The 23510-nt window shown below is 40.8% G+C and overlaps 2 protein-coding genes and 1 pseudogene across 2 annotated transcripts in view; 2 read left to right on the forward strand and 1 right to left on the reverse strand.

The window, feature by feature from the left end:
• Positions 1-11150, reverse strand: part of TMED8 (transmembrane p24 trafficking protein family member 8) — a 35206-nt gene extending 24056 nt beyond the window's left edge. Inside the window, exon 1 of the mRNA XM_027066279.2 lies at positions 10934-11150. Coding sequence (XP_026922080.1) covers positions 10934-11018 — 85 coding nt within the window. The 5' untranslated portion in view covers positions 11019-11150. The remainder of the gene's footprint in view (positions 1-10933) is intronic.
• LOC128316087 (60S ribosomal protein L37-like) lies at positions 665-980 on the forward strand (annotated as a pseudogene).
• Positions 11151-11218: 68 nt separating the features above from the next.
• On the forward strand, positions 11219-21600 carry SAMD15 (sterile alpha motif domain containing 15). Its single transcript, XM_015071598.3, has 3 exons — positions 11219-13400; positions 14375-14473; positions 20327-21600. Exons 1-3 carry the CDS (start codon positions 11367-11369, stop codon positions 20561-20563), a joined length of 2370 nt encoding a protein of 789 aa, XP_014927084.1. The 5' UTR covers positions 11219-11366; the 3' UTR covers positions 20564-21600.
• The last annotated feature ends 1910 nt before the right edge of the window (positions 21601-23510 follow it).

Raw genomic sequence — 23510 nt, forward strand, 5'->3', positions numbered from 1 at the left:
TTTTCCTTTATTAGCCCTTCATGTGTCCTGTTTGAGATGTCTTTCCCTATGCTGAGAACAATATATTCTTCTATATTATCTTTTAGGAGCATATTGTATCGCTTTTCACATGTTGGTGTGCAAAATCCAACTAGAGTTGATTTTTTGTGTGTGTGCTGTGTGAGGTAAGGATCAAGTTTCTTTTCTTTCCCTTCTTTCCTTTCTCTTAGGATATTCAATAGTCCCAGCAACATTTACCATTCTTTCCTCACTATTCTGCAGTACAATCTTGGTTGCAAATCAAAGATTTTGTTTCTAGGCTTTTATTCCATTCCTAGGACCTAGTAAACTATTTTGTAAAAGCTTTAAAATAAATCTTGATACCCTGATAGAGCAAATCTTTCCATCTTGTTCTTACTCAGAGTATTTTTATATACGCTATTTATGGCCTTTCATTCCTATATATACTTTTTAGAGCTAGCTTGTCAAATTCCATGCAAAAAAAACCATCAAAACCCCACTGGGATTTTTACTGGGATTGTATTTTATTTATATATCAAGTTGGGGAGGAGAACTGACATCTTTACAATATTGAGTCTTTCAATATAGGAATATGATACATCTTTCCATTTATTTATTATTTCATTTCTCTCAATAATTATGGGGTTTCAGCCACAGGAATGAGATGACAAAGGTGACATCATCATTTGGAAAGCATCACAATAAGACACACGTTGTGGCGCCACTGTGGCTCTAAGGCCTACCACCTTTAGAAGTCAATCTGCGGCAAATGTGTCTATCCTGCCAAGCGGAAGAGAAAGTATAACTGGAGTGCCAAGACTAAAAGACAAAATAATACTGGGCCAGCTGAACGAGGCACCTAAAAACTATGCTGCAGGTTCAGGCCTGGATTCTGTAAAGGAACAACACCTAAACCCAAGAGGGCAGCTAATGTGGCATCCAGTTCATCTCAAGGATTTCAACATTTAGTCACACAATAGATGTTCTGGTTTCAAAAATAAAATAATAACAATGTACTATAATCTTCTGCACAAAGGCTTTGCACATATTTTGTGAGATTTATTTCCAGGTATTTAAACTTTCTTTAATCTATGGTAAATAGTACTTTTATATATTTTTAACTTCATTTGATAGGCATTTGATAGGCATACTTCATTTGATTGTGCTTCACTTTATTGCACTTTGCACATATTGCAATTTTTTAACTTTATTTTTGAGAGAGAGAGAAAGCATGAGTGGGAGAGGGGCAGAGAAGGAGGGAAAGAGAGAGAATCCCAAGTAGGTTCCACACTGTCAGTTCAGAGCGCAATGCGGGGTTTGAACCCAAAAACCGCCAGATCATGACCTGAGCGGAAGTCACATACTTAACCGACTGGGCCACCCAGGCGCCCCAGTTACTGCATTTTTGACAAACTGAAGGCTCATGGCAACCCTGTGCCAAGCAAGTTTATCAGCACCATTTTCCAACAGTATTTGCTCACTTCACGTCTGTGTCACATTTTGATAATTCTTGCAATATTTCAAACTTCTTCGTTACTATATTTGTTACAGTGATCCATGATCAGGGATTACACCTCTGCTGAAAGCTCAGATGACGGTTAGCATTTTTTAGCAATATTTTTTAAAATTTAAGGTATTACTTTTTTAAGACATGGCTGCGATTGCACATTTAATAGACTATAGTGTAAACATAACTTTTATATACACTGAGAAACAAAAAAAACTTCATTTCAGATGCTTTATTGCGATATTTGCTTTACTTCAGTGGTCTGGAACTGAACCTGCAATATCTCTGATATATGTTTGTATATGTAAGTGCAAGGAAATTTTGCATACTGACTCTATACCCAGTAATCTAGCTAAACTTATTCTAATAATTTATGTGTAGATTCTTCTGGATTTTCCATGTACATAGCCATCATCTGCAAACAACAGATTTAACAGGGTTCCTTTCTAATCCTCATATATTTTTTTTTCTTGTCAAACTGTATTAGCTAGAATATCCAATAAAAGTGGTGAAAGTGGGTACCCTGTCTTATTCCCAATCTCAAGAGGAAAACTTTCAAATCTCACCATTAAGTTTGATGCTGCTTATAGGGTTTTTGTAGAGACATGCTTTATCCAATTAAGGAAGTTTTCTTTTAGTTTGCTAAGAGTTTTGAATCATAAGTGGAGGGTAAATTTCATCAAACACTTTTTTCTGCATTAAGCTGATCATTTTTATCCCCTAATATATTAAAATGATGATTTACACTTACTTTTAAAGAATGTTAAAATGACTTTGCATTCCTGAAAAAAACCCAACTGGGTCATATATATTGCTGGATTTAGTCTGCTAATATTTTGCTCATGACTTTTTGCATCTATATTAATGAGTGAGATGAAATTGTGATTTTCCTTTCATCTGGGATCATTTTTATTCTGCCTGAAGAATTCAATTGTTCCTTAAGTGTGTCTGCAGGGTGACAAATCCTGTATCTGATTATCTGAAAATATCTTTCTTTTACCTTCATTCCTTTTTTTTTTTTTTTTTTGATGAGTACTTTTTTTTGAGAGAGAGAGAGGGTGCAAGTGAGTGAGGGGCAGAGAGAGAGAGAGAGGGAGAGAGAGAGAGAGGCAGGGCTTACCCAAAGTGGGGCTCAAGCTCACCCAACATGGGGTACAAGTTCACCAAGCATGGGACTCAAACGCATGAACTGTAAGATCATGACCTGAGCCAAAGTCAGATGCTTATCCAACTAAGCCACTCAGGCACCCTACCTTCATTCTCAAAGACTATTTTCCTGGGGATGCCGGGGTATCTCAGTCAGTTAAGCATCTGACTCTTGATTTCAGCTCAAGTCATGATTCCAGAGTTGTGGGATCGAGCCCCGAATCAGGGTCTGCACTGAGTGTGGAACCTGCTTAAGATTCTCTCTCTCTCTCTCTCTCTCTCTCTCTCTCTCTCTCTCTCTCCCTCTTCCCCCTTTCCCCCACTCACACGCTCTCTCTAAAATTAAAAAAAAAAAAAGACTATTTTCCTGAAAAAAAAAATCTATATTGGTATCTTCTTTCAATAATCTAGCTTCTACTGCCCTGTGCAGAAGTCAGCTGTCAGTCTAATTACTATTCTTTTGAAAGCAAACTGTAATTTTTCTCTGGCTACTTTTTTCTCTCTGCTTTGGTTTTATAGCAAGTTTAACTTAATGTATACCTACTGTAGATTTCATTGTACTTATCCTGCTTGGGATACACAGGACTTCTTAAATCTGTGCATTCTGTTAGCTTTGGAAAATTCAGAGCTATTATCTCATCAAACATTGCTTCTGTCCATTCTGGCTCTCCCCACCTTCTGGGACTCCAATTATACAAACGTTAGACCTTCTCACCATACCTTCTATGTCTTTTACCTCTTTCCTGAATTTTCCATGGTTGCATTTTTACATATTTCCTTCTGGATATTTTCTTCTTTTTTTATGACCAAGTTCACTATTCTCTCTTCAGGTGTAGTAACTTTTTGCTAAACCTATCAATGGAGTTTTAAATTTTCATCTGTATGTTTCAATTATACAATTTCTATTTGGTTCTATTTTTATAAATTTCAGTTCTTTGCCAAATTTCTGAAACTTGTCTTTGATCTCAAACATAATAAATATAATTATGTTTCAGTCTGGTGCCCCTTGGGATCGATTTTTACTGTCTGTTGTTTCTTTTGATTTTTGTTCATGTTATCTCTTCTCAGGAATCTGGTCATTTATGATATGTGCCAGAAAACTGTTCTCACAAAATTGTTTGAAGAAATCATCTGAAGCCTAATCTGAATGAGCCTTCGGAGATGTGGCTTTGCTTCTTCCACATACCTGGAGGCATTAGCAGCCTGAGGGTACCTTAACCCAATTTCATGAACTTAGATTTTTCCGAAGGTGAGCTGTAATCCCTGCAACGGTGTACTTCTGATTTACCCCTACTTCCAGAACGTGGCCTTTCATAGTCCCAACCTAGAGAAAACGGGATTCACCAGGGTTCCCCCCACTTGGTTCTGAACATTAATGCTTGTTGCTTTAGTCCAGAGAAGCACATTCACAACCTTGACAAGCCTCCCCACTCAAGAATCCAGCACATGCCACCAGAGGAGAAAGGACCCCCAAAATGGACTCTCATCCTTGAACTTCTATCTTTATACTTCTGCCCTCACATTGATTACAGCCTGGTAATTCTTCATTATCTAGCTAGCTCCCCAGGATCTTCAAGCAAATATTTATATGTTGACAATTATTTTCTAATTGTCCCCAATGGGAAAACTGATCCGATTACCTAGTCTGCCATTACTCAAAACAGAAAGCAACATTTCCTCTTTACCTTTTTCAGTTTGAAAATACCTTACTGAATAAAATGGAAACCAAACAGAAATTTATAAGTCTGCCTTCTTTCTGTCACTGGCTAACAGTATCAGCTGATCTAAGCAGTGGTTCTATCCCCCTTTGATTTATCCTTGGGTGTAAATGAAATTACCACAAAAATAATGAAAGGCAGTAGTGGACAGAGTAACAAAAAATTAATCCCTAAGGAGACTTATAACCTGTATTTCATAAAAAATTCATCAGAGAGAAAAAGGCCCAGAAAGGGTCAATTCCTGATGAGCACAAAGGTAATAGAGATGTCTCTTACAATATAAGAACAGTGAAAAAATCTCATGACCCATCTGCGTGTATTTTTTCTGAATAGGTAATATAGCCACATTATTCAAAATTCAAAAAGCGTGAAAGTATACAGGGGAAATTTCCACTCATCTCAGTCCCCACCTCCCAAAGCAACCAATGTTATTAGGTTTTATACAGTCTCCCAGAGATACTATACACACATTAAGTGTGTGCATATATATTCTTTTTTATACAAATAATGAGGATATTAAACATACTTTGCTTTTTCCATTTATATCTCAGAGAGCTTTCCGTAACTATATATTAAAAGCTTTCTCATTTTCCTCTACAGCTGATTAATATTTCATTGGCTGGATATTCCATAATTTATTTAACCAGTTCCCTACTGATGGACATCGATGTCCTTTCTAACCTTTCGCCATTACAAACCATCCTATATATAATAACCTTATGTCTGTGTCATTAAACAGGCACAAGAAAAATCTAGAGGATAAATTCCTGGAAGGAATGGATAAATGAGGGCATATACTATAATTTTGATGGATATTGGCAAATTGCCCTCCACAGCATTTGTGTCAATTTACACTCCTAACAGCAACGCACAAAAGTATTTGTTCCTGCACAACAGTCTGCACAACAGTGAGACACCAAGTTGCCCAGAGTTTTATGATTTCCATGTCCCTTATCATAAATTAGGTTGAGCATTTTTCATATGCTAAGAGCCACTTCTCAGAGCATCTTAATAGCTCAAATGTATGCAGGAGAAAAAAGTGAAAAGAGATAGTGCTCTTGATTTTTAAGGTTAAAGGTACATGTTAAATTATGTAAGAGCTACTGGTAAAACAACGTGTAACTAGATTCAGAGAGCTAGGAAGTAAGAAAAGGAGAAAGAAATACTTAAGTTTATTTCCAGAAGTATCAAGTGTGGAAGATGCAGTCCTGCTATAGAGAGAGAAAACAATTACAAACACAGTTTTTCAAGTTTCCTAAATTTATTTAATGAAATTTAGACCACTATAAAGAAGAAAAAGCCATGTTTTCCTATAGGATAGCTTTTAATATGCCAGCCAAATATAGACAAATTCTACAAGCATTCCTCGAAGAGACCAGAGAAACCAGGACAGCTTTTGCAAATTTAGATGGTATATGGGAATATGGGGGGGGGGGGGGGGGGAGGGGGAGTGTTAATGGGTATATATTTATTTCAACACACATTAGGAAAAGTTGATACATCAAAATAGTAACAGCACAGATACCATTTAGAATGAAACAAAAATTTTAATGTCATTTACAGAAAAAATAATAACCAAATAATTTTGGAATGTATTCTCTAACATGGCAAAAACCATGACTGTGATACCTGCACAGCCGAAGTCATGGAAATAATGGGCAGAGAAAGGAAAATGGAAGCTCAGGAATAATTAAATTTATAATTGATAGCCCCTAAAGCAAGGTAAAGAGGGAAAAAAACTTTCCTATGATTTCTTTTATATTTGACAATATTTAAAATACTAATTTTCTTCCAGTTACCAGAATATGGTTTCAAACATTCTGATCATGTTTCAGATTTAAATTTATGGTGTACTTTGTACTTTCTCTACAAAGAGAACCAAAAAAGTGTTTTTTTCCTAAAGCATTTGAATATCAGGTCAGAGTTCTTTAGAACAGGTCTCATAGGACTTCCCCTTCACTAAACAGGCTGCAAAGGCATAATTAGCCTGGCCTTTTAGATTCAAGGGCAGAGGAACCAAAAGCAGGTTATGTGGTTAAAGACTCAAGAGGCTTAAATAAAAAGAAACCGGCTGAATTTACATTCCAACCAAATCCAGAGACCATGTGGTCCAATTTTTTGTCAGTCCTTATGAGCGAAATAAGCTCTTAAGTGGTCATTCATATTACAAACTTTGGGTTATGGAATGAATTACGACAGGACTAATTGGCTATCTCAACACAAAAACACAACTACTATCAGAAAAAAAAATTACCACAGGCAGACAAATTTATTCCATTTTGATATAAAACTGCAATAGAAAACCAAAACACTATAAGGGCTCTTTGGCATAAATTTCCACTCTTTTGCTCTATGCAATATGGTAGCCACCAATTTTTCAATTCCAATGTAAATTGAAATAGCCACAGTAGGCAACATTTCCATCCCTGCAGAAAAACTGCACTGCTCAAAGACCTACATAAGAATCATGAACAAGTTCACATGACCTGTTTATAGTCCTTAGCATCTCAGTACCTCGATAGGTCTCAGGGTCATATACACCAAACCAAGTACTGCTGCTAACTTCAAGGTCATAACAGATTTGCCCTTTATTTTCCACAAAGCTCAATAAATTAAAAAAAAAAAAGGTCTGTTCTTAAGTGATGCAATATGTATACCTCAGAGAGTTACACTATATAAAGAGCAGTAGCCCTCTCCTCTTGGGGACTAAAGGACCCAGGTGCCCCAAATAAAAGATTATTAAAAACAATTACAGTTCACAAAACAATAAGAACGCTGTGGCCACTGCAGAGCTGAGTTCAGAAAAAATAAACAGTTTTCTTACTTCATCACTAAAACTTGAGCTAACATGAAGACACTCAAAAGGTACTTTCTGCAGAGAATATTATTAAAAAACAAGTTATAGTTACGATGGATAATTGTAGATTCCTGCTTTCAAGGAATAAGATACACCAAAAAATCAAAACCTTTAATTCAGTAACAACTGAATGTCCAAACTCATTTCTTAATTGCTGTTTTCCCTCTAAGAGAGGATGGCAGAAATCTTTCAGTTTCATCCTTTCTTAGGCTTCCACTGCTTACTTATTGGATCATTTTCCAGAGGAAGGTGGCATAAGGATCCAATCCAAACTCTTAATTTGAAGCAGTTTTTTAACTTCATTCCCCAGGTTATACAACACTGAGCCAAGCCAGATACATGATTTCCACACTGCTTTGGAAACCCAGCTGCATGCTAACTCAAGGTTTCTCAAAGGAGCAGTGCTGACATTTGGGGCCAGATAATTCTTCATTGTGGGGGCTGTCCCGTGCATTGCAGGGTGTTTAGCAGCACCCTTGGCCTCTACCCACTAGGTATCAGTCATAGCCCTCCTACTCCTCCCCAACCCTAGTATCGACAACCAAAACATCCCCTGAGCATCCCCAGGCAAAATCAGTCCTGTTTGAGAACCACTGCTTGTCTTTCTTTCTTTTTATATTTATTTTTGAGAAAGAGAGAGAGAGAGGGAGAGCGAGCGAACATGAGTAGGGGAGGGGCAGAGAGAGAGAGAGAGAGAGGAGACACAGAATCTGAAGCAGACTCCAAGCTCTGAGCTGTCAGCAGAGAGCGCGATGCAGGGCTCGAACTCACAGACTGCGAGGTCATGACTTGAGCCGAAGTCAGGCGCTTAACCGAATGAGCTACCCAGGCGCCTGGAGAACCACTGCTTTAACCCAAGGAACGTTCTTGAATATCTCAACCCTAATTCTTTATATGCATTTGGTGCTCCACCAAATCTCTGTGTTGAGACTCTGTCTCACAATCCAGCAAATATTTGTAGAACCTCTAGGACACATCAAGGGCTATAGGAGATAAAGAGACAAGACAGATTCTTCCCTTCCCTCAAGCAGATTTCTTGGGGTAAGTGCATAAAGAACTGTAGTATCACATTCAATTATATGTTTTGAATTGCTGATGTTTTTTCCAGTGGTACTCTTGTCTTACCAAACTAAAAACACCTTGAGGGCAAAGACCATAATCTGCTCTGGAACACCAATACTGGCTCAACAGCCAATAAAAACAAATGATTGTAAACTTCATCACAACAAGGTGACAATTTCCTATAGGCAGTAAAATCTCCACAGTTAACCTGGACAGTAAGTTAACCTCTCTCAGCTATAGTTTGTTCCCCTATAAAATGGGGAGGGGGCGCCTGGGTGGCTCAGGCAGTTGAGTGTCTGATACTTGATTCAGGCTCAGGTTGTGGGATTGAGTCCCATGTCAGGCTCAGTGCTGAGCATCGAGGCTGCTTAAGATTCTCTCTCTCTCTCCCTCTGCCCCTCTCCCTTGTGCGCGTCCTCTCTCTCTCTCAAATAAATAAATTAAATAAATCAAATGGGGAGAAAATGACTCTTCACAGGATTAAATCAGATAATACAAGTAAATCTTTTTCCACTTTCTGGCACAGAGTAAGCATTCAATTAATGTAAGTTACCATTACTATTATTTTAAGAGCAACAAATCCTACCTCAAGGGGAAGAACTTGCTCTGGGCCACAGTAACAAACCCCTACATGACAGAAGAAGAAACCAACACTCACCCTGTTAAGGACAAGAGGAAGAAACTAACCAGAAGTATTTTATCAATGTCCTGGGAACAAAAAGAGAATTCAGGAACCAATTAAAAGGGGTGAGGGGGAGAGGAGACTCACTCAGAGGCAAAACCACCATCCTCCAACATAGTCCTGGACTATTCTTAAGGCTTTTCTATTTAAAATGTTTGGGTTTAGGGGCGCCTGGGTGGCTCAGTCGGTTAAGTGGCCGACTTTGGCCCAGGTCATGATCTCGTGGTCCGTGAGTTCGAGCCCCGCGTCCGGCTCTGTGCTGACAGCTCAGAGCCTGGAGCCTGTTTCAGATTCTTTGTCTCCCTCTCTCTGACCCTCCCCCGTTCATGCTTTGTCTCTCTCTGTCTCAAAAATAAATAAACATTAAAAAAATAAAAAAATAAAAATAAATAAATAAATAAAATGTTTGGGTTTGTTTGCCATAAGCACACAAGGAGCTAAAGGGGAAGTTGAAAAGAAAAGAAAAAATCCTCAACTTATAACTATTGACATATGCAAGGGACAGATGTTTATGAGACTTCTGAGTGTTCATTTGCTGAGTCTCTTAGAAATTATGCTTAAAATTTTTATTGCTATAATGTTAAATACATGCCATCAATTTTGAATATACTACAAAGCATAAAAGTTCACATGAAGGAAGAAAAGACAAAAATTGTTAGATATTTTAAAGAGAACATAAAATCATGGGGAAAAGCTGGGTGACTCAAAGGTATGTGTGTGTGTGTGTGTGTGTGTGTGTGTGTGTGTGTGTGTTCCACTGAAGTAGCATTAGAAGATGGGAGAGATTTGGGATAGAAGTAAAAGACGAGAAAAACCATCGTGCTGGAAGACACACATCCAGGAACACCTCCCACAGCACCTTATTCTCGTAATAACGAATACCACCAGTATGGTTATGTACCAGGAGCTAGGCACCAGTGCCTCGCTCTCACTGGCTCATGTAATTTCCCCAGCAGTCTTATTAGACAGGTAACAGCAGCACCCACATTTGACAGATGACGAAACGGAGATAGGGAGAAGTGACTTGCCCAAGGTCAAATCAGTAAACTGAAGATTCAGACTCCGACCCAGGCGCCACCTCTACCGCTACAATTTATGGTGCCTATTTTAATTTATACTTGCCACTTAGCAAGACCAGTTGTCTCCCCCTACCCTTTGAACCTCCTGGTGTGGTAAGCATAAGGAGGCCCGAAAGGTGAAGTGCGCCGGATGCACCCTTCGCCCCTGGGATGGCGAACCCTTGCCGAGGAACTGGCGTGGGTAGAAACGGGGACGGTCTCCCGAACCAGAAGAGGAGGGTGCCGGCGAATGAGGGAAGTCGACAAAGTCCCTAAGTCAGCCCCTACGTCCTGCCTTGGCTCTGGACATGACGTTCACTCAGAAGACCCGGAGCCTACCGGCTCCCGCCCGGCTCTCGTCTCCCGCACTTTGAGCGACGGAGAGGGGCGGCGAGGCGCGGGGGCCCGCGTGCAGCGGCCAGGACCAAGCGGGGCTCAGGCCAGCGGAAGGCGAGGCTCCCCAGGCGGACGCGGGCAGAGAGCGCGCGGACAGGTGGGGAGCGGGGTGCGGAGCCACAAGCAGGGGGCAGCGAGGCCAGAGGGGCTGGGGTCCGCGGCCGAGGAGGAACCCGCGGGCGAGCTCAAGAGGCGCCGCGGGCAGAGCAGCCCCGTCACCGCCAGCTGGGCCGATGGGAGGACGGAAGCGGGGCAGGAACCACGCCATTTCGAAAGAGGAGTAGCGAACAAGCTCGAGCGCAGCCCCAGGCTGGGCGGCGGGGATGGGGGCAGGGGCGCGGCCAGGGGCAGCGAAGGCGGGGGCTCTGCGCGCCAAGGGGCTGCCCGGGCGGGTCCGCTCCGCCGCGGGGCGCGGGACAGAGCGGGGCAGGGCGCGGCCCGAGGGTCGCACGACGCGCCGGGCCCCGAGGCCGGACGGACCCACCCGCCGGCCCCCGGCTTGCGTACCTGAGGCGGCCGCCTGGCTCCCCTCCACTCCCGGGCTTTCCCCGGCGCGGCCCGCCGGCCCCCCGGCTGCCTGCCACTCCGACATCTGCAGCCAGCGCCGCGAGCGCCTCCGCCGCCACCAGCGAGTGGCTCCGGAAACAGCCGAAGGCCGAGCGAGCACGGCGGCGGCGCTCCGGGAGGAGCCGAGTGGGGCCCGCGGGCCGGAAGGGGCCGAGTGCCGGCCCCGAGGGGCCGCAGGGGCTTTGGGCAGCGGAGGCTGGCGACGCGGACGCGGGGAGGGTGACTGCGTGCTTTTGAACGCAGGTTTTTAGTCAGGGCTAGACAGAACAAGCAAAACCTTGGGAAGATTCAGGAAGACCCGACCGGAAATCATGGTATCCATAGAGACGCTATCGGAAGTTGGGGTTGCTAGGAGGCCTGAGCGCGTCGGCCAATGTGCGTCATGGCTGAAGTCCCAGAATATTACGATTCAGGCTCGGATGAAGGAGACCTGGAGTATGAGGACCTCAAACTGCCTAGGTCACTTAAAATGGCTCAAGATGGCGAAGTTGACACCACGGCAGAAGTAGGCCTGGAGCTACAGATTGACCAGGAGCCACAACCAGAGGCGGAGGAAGAGGACCTCAAATTGGGGGCGCCAGAGAATGTATACCTACACCTAAAACCGACCAGCATGTCTGAGGAAGAGATTCCCAGGGAGTCAGAGATAGACCTTTCTAGCAAGACTGAACCAGGGATGTCCCGGGAGGCACAGTCAGAAACACTCAGAGAGATGGAAGAGCTCTTCCAGGATTTGGATGTCCTTATGCATGATAAGGAAGAACCAGGCTTAGAGTCACCAGAGGAGGCCAAACTAGATCTTAGAGAGGATGTACTCATAGAGTTGGCTGAGGAAACAGATCTGGAGCTACCAAAGGAGACCAAAGGGGCCTCAATTAGTGAGACTAATTTAGAGTTACCAGAAGAGACCAAATTGGAAGTTCTGGAGGGTTCACTTAGACCACAATATGAAGAAACAGGTCTAGAAACTTCAGAGCAGAGCAAACCTGAATTTCCGAGTGAGAAACCAAGAAAATCAATTGAAGAGGCAGATCTACAACTGCCAGAAGTGACCACACCAGAGATTCCAAAGGAAGCACAGAGAGAGTCACCTAGGGAGCAAAGGACCGAACCATCTGAGCAGGCGAAACCAGAGTTGCCAGGAGGGAAACCAAGAGAAACTGAAGAGTCAGGTCTGGAGCCCACAGAAGAGACTAAAACCGAGGCTCCACAGGAAATACAAAGAAAAGCAACTGAGGAGAAAGAGACAGACCCACCTCAACAGACTAAAGCAGAGTTTCCAAAGGAGAAACCAAGAAATTCTACTGAGGAGGCAGGTCCACAGCCCCCAGAAGAGACTAAATCAGAGATTCCAGAGGAGGACGGAAGAAAATCAACTGAGGAGAAACAGACAGAACCACCTCAGCAAACTAAATCAAAGTTTCTAGACCAGAAACCAACTAAGTCTAGTGAAGAGACACAAAGGAAATCAACTGAGGAGAAAGTTCTAGAGCCACTAGAAGTGACCAAATCAGAATTTCCTGAGGAAAAATCAAGAAAATCAATCAAGGAAACAGGTCTAGAGCCATCGGGAAAGACAAAACCAGAAGTTCAAGAAGAGATACTGAGAGAATCAACTGTGAAGAAAGTTTTAGAACCACTAGAGGACACTAAATCATCAGGTCAAAATGATAAGCAGAGAAAATCTACTGAGGAGATAGGACTAGCACCACCACAGAAGATCAAATCAGAGGAGACAGTAAGAGAGTCAACAGAGAAGAAAGGTCTAGAGCCACCAGAACAGACTAAACCAAAGTTTCCAAAGGAAGAACCAAGAAAATCAACTGAGGAAACAGGTCAAGTGCTGCCACAGAAGACCAAACCAGAGGTTCAAGAGAAGACACAAACAGAGGAAGCTACAGAGAAAGATCTAGAGTTACCTGATAAAGCCAAACTACCACTAAGAAAAGAGACACATGTAGAATTTTCCAAGGAAGATTGGCCAGAACTAGTTAAATTTAAGCAGTCTGTAGACAAGGATCAGCTAGAGTACTCTGACTATCAAACAAGAACGTGGTCGGTAAAAGAAACCAAGAAAGCTAAAAGAGACTCTATGTTTGGGTCTCCCACAATAAGTGAAATAGACTCAATAAGTACAAGTTATGAGTTCTCCAAAGAACATAATGGACTGTTTGAGATTACTGATACCAGTAGTGACTTCTATGCATATGTCTCAGATTATCAGAGGGATTTGGGGGAGCCTTTTGGTGAAATAGTTGAAGATTTGTCCCCAGAGTTGAAGGAACTGGCACACAAAGATGAAGAAACCTCGCCAAAAGAAAGTATAGAGCTACAATTTGAGTATCTTAAATGGAGCCCAGAGAAAGTTGCAGAGTGGATTAGCAAGCTAGGCTTTCCTCAGTACAAGGTATACAAAAATAATGTTTTTAAAGATCACATTCTTTCATCTTTCTCTTATTCCTCTTACCCTTACCTGAGCTCTTGCTTCTTCTTCCCTAGAAGGAGCATAGAAAAGTCCTGGACTATGGTAGAGGTAACTTGGATTTTAATTTTGGCCTTTCTACTGATGTATTTTGTATTTTGATAGAGGAAGGGAGGGTCACATTTGTTTCCCTATTTATCACAGTAAGTATACTTCTTTGTAATTCTTGAATAAAGACTAAAAAAATTATATAGGCCTCTTTTCATAGATAAGTATCTTTCTTTTTGACAGATTTTGTCCAAGGTAGACTTTTGGTACTTTGTCAAGTTTAGTGTCAGCTCCCTTAACTTGTACTACTAATCTTAAGTGTCTGCCCCAAAAATGTCATCTGTATCATGAGCACCTAACAGTATTAATGTAAATAGTTCATCAAGAGTAGTTCTATTAAAAAGAGAGTTAATGCCAACTATACTTCAATAAAAAATAAAAATAAAATTTTAAAAAAGGAAGCTGGGAAAAAAAGATAAGAGAAAATCTTATTTCGTTGATGCCAGCTATGTTCTTAGGCTGCCACAAAACAACATAAGATCTGTAATCTTTTGCACCCCAGTACTGAGAAATGCAATTGAGGAATGAAAGAAGCATTGGTTGTATCATGCAAAAAAAAAAAAAAAAAAAAAAAAAAAAAAAAATATATATATATATATATATATATATATATATATGAGCAATGTGAAATTTAATCAAGAGCTCAGGTGGAAAAAAATGTGGGATTATTAGGATTATTATTAAATTTCAATTTGCTTTAAAATTTAATTAAAATTTTTTCTCTGTATTGAACCAGAAACAAACATGATTTGTCTCTCCCTTCCTTCTCTTCCCCCAATTCTTTCTTCTCCTTCCCAACTTCCTGCTATTTGCCATAAATCATTTGAGTGATGTTCTTGTTATACTCACAGGAGTGTTTTACCACAAACTTCATCAGTGGCCGAAAACTCATTCATGTAAACTGCTCAAACCTCCCTCAGATGGGGATAACAGATTTTGAGGACATGAAGGTGAGTTGTGTTTAATGTTTCCCTATAGAGCACTGTATTGTAGAAAAAGACCACTTATTACAAGTTGGTATTTCCAGTCATACCCTCACATAGCTACCAAGTACCACCAGATAAATATCTTTTTTTATGTTCAAAGATGATACAACTATGTGTATGAGCTCTAATTACAACTTACATTAATAGTGTACTGGATTTTCTAAATAAAAATAAGGAACAGAATTAGCAAATTAGTAACTTGTAATACAAATTCCTGAAATGTTTAAATACCAAGAATTTCAGCTTCTTATGAGAAAACATTTTTCAGAGTCTGCCAATTCATTTTGCTTCTTTGACATTTTGATTCCAAAAATACAGTATCAACAATGCAATAAGAAAAATTCTAATTATCCTTTTCTGGTCTTGCAGGAGTAGGGACACCTGGCTGGCCCAGTCAGTAGAGCATGCAATTCTTTATCTCTCAGTTGTGAGTTCAAGACCCATATTGGGTATAAAGCTCAGTTAAAGAAAAATTGGGGTGCCTGGGTGGCTCAGTCAGTTAAGGGTCTGACTCTTGATTTCAGCTCAGGTTATGATATCATGGTTCGTCAGATCAAGCTCCTTGTTGGGCTCTGCACTGACAGCTTGGGATTCTCTCTCTCCCCCTTTCTCTCTGCCCCTCCTCTGCTCATACTTGTTCTCTCTCAAAATAAGTAAGTAAAACATTTTTTAAAAAATTGAAATCCTCAAATGATGAATCCAGTGGTCTATCCTTATACCTCAAGAACTTTGAATAAGCAAACTTCAGAATATTTATTAAAGTCACCAAAGTGTGACCCCCTCCTTGAGGTCACTAGAGTAATAAAAATTAAGACATTTAAAGGTATCTTAGATAAGCTTTGCTTGACACATAGGTCCACTTAAAAAAGCTAATTATACACTATGACACAGGTAACTTTTTAGAGATCACACATGAACTTAATGTTGGTTCTCAACCCTTTTGGGAGCTCTCTTGTGTCGTCTGAAATTGGCCCCTGTACTCAGAGGGCAGGGAGAGACTGAAGAAACATGTAGGCCACTCCAGGTTGGTAGGTGGCAGTTTTAATAATAACAAAGAGAATTTACATATGAGGTTTTTCCTGGGTGGCAACAAGATGAATGATTTCCATGCCTGTCCTCTAAATCTCAAAAGTTTATAAAGAAGCCCTAACAGGGGTCAGTCATGTATACTGTGCAAGTGTTTTCAACACCACATCACCTTTCCAAGGCCATGTCCTTAGAGCAGCCTCAGGAAGCGGGAAAGGCAAGTGGAGCCCACATTCCAAGGACAGGGAAGGGGGTAAGGAGCCTCTGGGTGCCCAGGTCCAGCTCATAGGTCAATCAGCAGTCACATCTTTTTTTATCACATTCCCCCACACTTAAGCATACTATAGATACCTTTTTTACTGATAAATAAGCACTTTTAGTTCTACCATTGTAATTACAGCACCTAGTACATCCAAAATTCATCCCATAACAAAACTTACATAGTGTAATGCTCTTTTCCATGATAACTCTCCTGTATCATCATTCATGGACTTGGGCAGAATAGCAGGACTGGGAAAAGAGCTGGTGGCTTGAGAGTGCAAAATTCTAGGCATGCTGATAAGAAACTGAACCCCATTTGAATGGTGCATCCCATTTACAAGCCTTGCAGTTAACATATGGCCAGTTTCTATTCTCTTCAACTTCCTTAATTATGCAATTATTCATGCCTCACCTGTAGAAAGAACTCACCATTCCCTTTGCTCTTTCTCCAACGTACTGAGAAGATGACAAAAGAGCTAGTGGGGTGGGTGAGACTGATGGGGACTACAGAAGGGACGAAGCACTAATTCTTCTTTGAACCTGGCCAAAGGATCTCTTAAAACCACTATCCTATCATTCCCATTTGTAGTGATGCATTAGCTTGGTAAAAAGGGGAAAGGAAGTCAATCGTATTTATTCTAGGGACAAGCTAAACAAGATAGCATTACACCTGCTTCAGCTTTGTCTCTTAGAGAATCTCAAAGCAAAAAAATTTTTGAGAGCACGCGTGCACACACAGGGGAAAGGGACACTGGGAAAGGGAGAGAGAGAATCTCAAGCAAGCTCCACACCCAGCTCAGAGCTTGATGCAGGACTCAATCTCACAACTGCAAGATCATGACCTGAGCCTAAATCAAGAGTTAGACACTCAAATGACTGAGCCGCCCAGGTGCCCCAATTCTCAAAATATTTTTAACTGTTCACTCCATCAAGTGAACAAAAGAACTCTTGGGAAATATTTGGGGAAGAACATAGGTGAATTGCTTATTCCTTTTGTATGCATGATTTTATATTATAGAATATAAACTCATAAGCTTTATATCCCAGCAATTTTACTACACTTGCCTTGTTTCAAACTATTTGAAAAGCACAGATTAATAATATGTGAGCAAATTCTCACAAGACAAAATATTTTTCTTTAACTTTCAATTTTCAGATAATTTTAGTTTTATAGAAGAGTTGCGAAGATGGTACAAAGTTCCTATGTACTCTTTTTTTTTTAATTTTTTTTTCAACGTTTATTTATTTTTGGGACAGAGAGAGACAGAGCATGAACGGGGGAGGGGCAGAGAGAGAGGGAGACACAGAATCGGAAACAGGCTCCAGGCTCTGAGCCATCAGCCCAGAGCCTGACGCGGGGCTCGAACTCACAGACCGCGAGATCGTGACCTGGCTGAAGTTGGACGCTTAACCGACTGCGCCACCCAGGTGCCCCTAGTTCCTATGTACTCTTAACGCAGCATTCCCTAATGTTAACATCTTATGTAACCATGGGGGCATTTATCAAAACAAAGAAATTACCACTGGTACAGTATTCCTAAGTAAATTATAGACTTTATTCAGATTTCTTATATTTCTCCACTGATGTCCTTCTTTTATTCCAGTATCCAACTGGGGATACCACTTTGCCTTTAGTTGTTACTGTTTCTTTGGTCTCCTCCAATATGTGACAGTTTCTTTTTTGTTGTTGTTCATAAAGTTTTTTATTTAATTATTTTGAGAGCGAGAGAAGCGCAAGTCGGTCAGGGGCAGAGAGAGAGGGAGAGAGAGAGAATCCCATGCCAGTGTGGAGTCTGATGCAGGGCTCGAACCCATGAATCATGAGATCATGACCTGAGCCAAAGTTGGATGCTTAACTGACTGAGCCACCCAGGCACTCCTATGTGACAGTTTCTTGATCTTTGTCTTCACGACCTTGACACTTTGAAAAGTAGTGGCCAGGTATTTTGAAGACTTCCCTCAATTATGGTTTGTCTAATGTTTCCCATGAAACAAGAGATCACAGAGGTGATGAGCCCTTTTCATCTCATCAGGGAGTACATGATATCAATGGGCTATATTACTGGAAATGTGAACCTTATCACCTGATTAAGGTGGCATCTGCCAGGTTTCTTCATTATAAAGTTATTGTGTTTCCCTTTTCATATTCTATTCACTAGGAGTGAGTGAGTAGGTCTGGCCTACACTCAGAGACACAGAAATTAAGATCCACCTCCTGGAGGGAGGAGTACCAGAGCTTATGGACATATAGTAAAACGACGACAGTAATAAATATGCTGGAGAAGATACTTTGAGGCTATGCAAATTGGTTTCTCCTTAAAGTCTGGCCCACTAATTTTAGCATCCATGATGGATGCTAAACTCTTGCCTGCAACAGTTAGTACTGTGTTGTTCTGATGATGGTTTTCTATTTCCCTCATTCCTTCCATGTTTAACTGGAATGCTTTGTAAGCGATTCTATGTTTAATTGTCCCTTCTCTCCCATTTGGGAGTTCTTTCAGTTTGGCCCATGTGTCCTTTGGACAATGCTCCCCTTATTTTTTTCTAGTACTTTCTGGCACTACACATCACTTCAGACTCATTTTTTACTTTCCTTGCTGCAGCTCTGGAAGCAGCCATGTCTCCCAGGAGCCCTGGTTGCTTTTATCAGGGAATGGAATTTAGAAACCACGATGTAGCACCAGTTGTGCTTGTTGCTATGGGAGTATCATTACTTCTAGGGACTCTGAGCAGAAAGATGTAGGAAACATACGTAGATATGCAAATCTCATGTAGATACAAATTTCTATTTATTTCTGTAAGCATGAGTTCATCCTGTTATCTCTGACTCTAGTCCAGCACCACTGGGTTCATTCTAGCCTTCCCATCCTTCCGATTCCCTACCCTACTTTGCTTCTTTATAACTTCTTTCTCTGATAGGAGAAACCTGATTCTCTTTATCTATAAATATGTATATGAGAGACAAATTACCAACAGAGTACAGTGTTTGTCTACAGTTGTTCTTGTCTTTAGCCTTACACCACCTAGACAAAGCACTGTTTTTCAAAGTTATTTAGGTCAGTTAAATAACTTTCTTCCCTACCTCCTTCAGTGAGATTATGTCTTACTTTGTAATATAATTATATTCATTTGTCCACAGCCTATATTCTATATGGGTTCCTGAGACATCCTGGGTTTTTAAAAATTGGGGCGCCTGGGTGGCTCAGTCGGTTGAGCGTCCGACTTCGGCTCAGGTCACTATCTCACGGTCCGTGAGTTCGAGCCCCGCGTCGGGCTCTGGGCTGATGGCTCAGAGCCTGGAGCCTGCTTCCGATTCTGTGTCTTCCTCTCTCTCTGCCCCTCCCCCGTTCATGCTGTCTCTCTGTCCCAAAAATAAAATAAACGTTAAAAAAAATTTTTTTTTAATTTGCATATAGTAAAGTCACTCCTTGCAGTCTGTAGTTCTGTGGGTTTTGACAAATGCACAGCATCATGTATCCACCACACAGAACCATAAAGAACAATTCTGTCCCCCTTGTGTCCCTTTGGTAGTCAGCCTATCCCCTCACCCCAATCCCTGGCAACCACTAATCTGTTTTTAGTCCCTATAGTTTTGCCTTTTCCAGAATGTCATATAAATGGAATCAAATAATATATAGCCTTTGAGTCTGGCTTCTTTCCCTTAGCAAAATGCATTTAAGATTAATCCACATTGTTGGGGCACATGGAAGCCTTGGTCAGTTAAGTGTCTGACTCTTGACTTTGGCTCAGGTCATGATCTCATGGTTTGTGGGTTCAAGCCCCCCATCAGGCTCTGTGCTGACAGCATGAAGCCTGCTTGGGATTCTCTCTCCCACTCCGATCCTTACCTCCCCTGCACCCCCCCCCCCGCCCTCTCTCTCAAAATAAATAAATAACCTTAAAAAAAAGTTTAATCAACATTATTATATGAATCAACAAGCAGATTTTAAGGAGACTATACAATCTGTTTTAATAATGGTGGTATAGATAATTCATATTTGAACCATAATGATGACGTCTTTAGGGTTTTTTTTTTAATTTTTGTAATGTTTATTTATTTTTGAAAGAGAGAGAGCGCAAGCTGGGGAGGGGCAGAGAGAGAGGGAGACACAGAATCAGAAGCAGGCTCCAGGCTCTAAGCTGTCAGCACAGGGCCAGATGCGGGGCTCGAACTGCATGCTCTTAATCTGCATGCATGGCTCTTAATCTGAACATATTATCTGCTCATATGGCTGATCAGATTGCTCAGCCAAAAGAAAGAAATGAACCCATCCATGGCAAGCCATTGCCAAGAGCCTAGAAACACCTTTAAATGGAACTTATAAAAAGGTAATAAATCATTTGATGTTTCTTATAAGGACTTTATTTTGAGGCCAGGCTAGTAAGCATTTCCATGTGTTATTTCATTATTTTATTTTCCCTTAGAAATAACTTAAAAGGTTACCATTCAAAAGGCCTAGGAAAATAAATAAAGCTTCTTTAATTTATATTTTCAGTTAACCCCATTAAAAAATTGTTCTTGTATTTTAGGTAATTTCTCGGCATACACGGGAGCTACTGGGAATTGAAGAGCCATTATTCAGACGCACCATCACCCTTCCCTACAGGGACAATATAGGCTTATTTTTAGAGCAAAAAGGTCATACTGGGGTAAAATCTGATTCCTTGACCTTATCTGAATTTGTGCAAGCAGCAGGATTACAGGACTATGCTCCAAAAGTAACTGCCCCTGAAAAGAATGAAGCATTGTATTACACTGAACCGTAGGGAAGAGCCATTTCACTTACCTGAAAGATCAAACTAAACTACTTGGGGGAAGAAGTATGGTCTTTTGGGTTCTCTTTTTATCTTCTTCATTAAGGATCAGAGTTAGAACTCCTGGCTCCACCCCTAGTTCTGTCAGCACCTCGCAGCACCTTCCTTTTATTTGGGTTTCAATTTAGCTCCGTGTTTAAACAAAGATCAATATTTCTCTTTCTGGGTAATTATAAGGATTCCTGATAAATTTCAGTAATGTATCTGGTATAGGAACATGTTAGGGAAATGGAATTAAAAGTAAAATCTCCTGCCAACCTAATCTTCTCGACAAATGCAGAAAAAGAAACAGTTGTATTATTGAATCAGCATTAAATCAGTCAGTGATGTATATCACAAGCAAGCTGCTAAAGAAGACTGCAAAGTCGAGATCTCACCCTTTTATATAGCCAGCCAGACAGAATCCATTACTTACATGTTAATTGTCTGTATCCAAAAGAAAAAGAAAACTTCTCATATCTTTATGACAAACATGAAGTTACTATTGGAGCCAGGCACTTAGGCCCAAGAGATAAGGTGCCATCCTCCTTAATGCTCACATTTCAAAGAGATGGCCCCAAAGCCCCCCAGACAGTCTTGGGATGTAAAACTGGTAGGTGACTTACTCAACTTTTTAGAGGATTTATGTACATGTCAAAAACAGAAAAATGATTTAAATTACATGTTTTGTAAAGGAAATGTTGTAAGGAAAGTGAGGAGGGGAGTTCTTTCATTTTTTGCATCAGAGAAAAAAATTTTAAAATTTTTTAAAATTTATATTTATCCTTACAACATGGCTTATAGGAGTACCACTGGACTATGGAATACGGACTGGAGTTTGTTTACCAGGCTCTTTTATGTGGTACTTTCCAGACCTTTATAAAATAAAATTCAGGGTGTGCCTGGCTGGCTCAGTCAGTAGAGAATGCAACTCTTGATCTCAGGGTTATGAGTTTGAGCCCCACATTGGGGGTAAGGTTTACAGAAAGGAAGGAAAGGAAAGGGAAGGAAAGTAAAGGAAAGAAAAGAAAGGAAAGAGAAAGGAGAGAAAGAAAAAGAGAAAGAAAAAGGAAAGAGAAAAAAAGGAAGGAAAGAAGAAAGAAACAGAGAAAGAAAGAAATTGAATGAAAGAATGAATGAATGAATTCAGAGTCTACCCATAACTGCTCAAAAAAAAAGATAAAATAGTTCGTGTTGCTTGAATGACTCCAGTTCCTCTGTAGTTTACAGGCTTAACTGTTCTTTCTCTTCCCAGACTCACTTCTTAGTCCTAAAAGCCACTAAAGAGCTACCATAATCCAGAAAGGCAATGATGTACCCTGTCCAGTTCCCTACACCTGAATGAATAGTCAAAGGAATCAATTTCTTTTTTTTTTTGTACTGAGAAAAGGAACAGTACCTCAAGTTAGCATTCGTACCAACTGTTAATATTTGATGATGCACCTACTTTTTTCCCACATTGGATCAATGAAATTTTATCTCAAACCATTCTACACCATACCATTGAGTTTGCCTGGCTCACAATTATGCAAAAGAGAAAATGTAAATGATTAATCTAACACAATGGCGGTTTACAAGTATAGTGAATGGTTTTGTTCAAAAGCACTTTAGCGTTTAGCAAACAATTGTCCTGTTCAATGACAGAGCATAGTCAGTGTCCTCCTTTCTCAACCTGATGGTCACTGCTATTGTTTTCTACTCTATTATAACTGACATAAAGTATTTGCAAAATGTAAAGGCAATAACTTTGCAGTGTAGGAATAAGATCTATATTTTGCAAAATTATTTTTAGCCATGTAATATAAATGCCAGCCATTTATAAAAATGGTTTTGTGGTTTAAAATGGTTTAAATGGGGGCGCCTGGGTGGCTCAGTCGGTTAAGTATCTGTCTTCAGCTCAGGTCACGATCTCACGGCTCGTGAGTTCGAGCCCCACGTCGGGCTCTGTGCTGACAGCTCAGAGCCTGGGGTCTACTTTGGATTCTGTGTCCCTCTCTCACAGTGCCCCTCCCTTGCTCATGCTCCTCTCTCTCTCTCTCTCTCTCTCAAGGATAAATAAAACATTAAAAAAATAAATACAAATAAAAAATAAAATGGTTTAAATGGGAACAGCTTTAAATAAGATAATTCCAGAACAATCATATATAGCTGAAATAAGCATGAAATGAGTCATAATTCAATTAAGATTGTTTACCACACATTTTACTTCTTTATCCAAAATGGTAGGAAAAGCAAGCTGTATCGTTTGTCAGCTACTCACTGCTACAGGAGAACAAGCTGCAATATATACTGTCTAAACAGCTAATAATTTAGCTTTTAGAAGTGAAATAATTTATATTAACACGGCTTTCCTAGGGAAGCGGCTTACTTAAGTGTGTCAGGTTATATAGTTTCTTTTGGTTGCTTCCAAAAGCCAGACATACCCAAATATACTAATGTAAAAGACTTCTTGTTTTATTCTATATTTTAAAGAACATCAGTATAATTTTCTAGTTCCTTAATGCCTAACATGTGGCAAACACAATGTAATCACATGATTCCTAATGTGAATTGTGATAATTGTTATGCCCAGAATTCGTGATCCCCAAAGACCACTAGGGAGCCGAGTCCGATGCAAAAGCAAAGAGCCTTTATTCGAGCTAGCTCGAGCTCAATCCCCTACCTGCACCGACGCAGCGGTGAGATACCAGGGAAAGAGAGCGAGTTTCAAAAGGACAAAGGTTTTATTGGGGCCTAGGGGCAGTTGGTGAGGTAATGGCTATGGCCTCAGCCGATTGGCTGGGGAAGGGTCCTGGGGAAGGGTCGAGTCCTGTTAGGCAGGTGAGGGGGGGGGGGTTACTCAAGGGGAGGAGGTGTGGTCAAGGTGAAGGACACAGAACAAGATGGAGTCGGCTGGCGTAGGCCCGCCCTTTCAATAATC

Source organism: Acinonyx jubatus, chromosome B3 (genome assembly GCF_027475565.1).
Source record: "Acinonyx jubatus isolate Ajub_Pintada_27869175 chromosome B3, VMU_Ajub_asm_v1.0, whole genome shotgun sequence".
Classification (NCBI taxonomy): Eukaryota; Metazoa; Chordata; class Mammalia; order Carnivora; family Felidae; genus Acinonyx; species Acinonyx jubatus.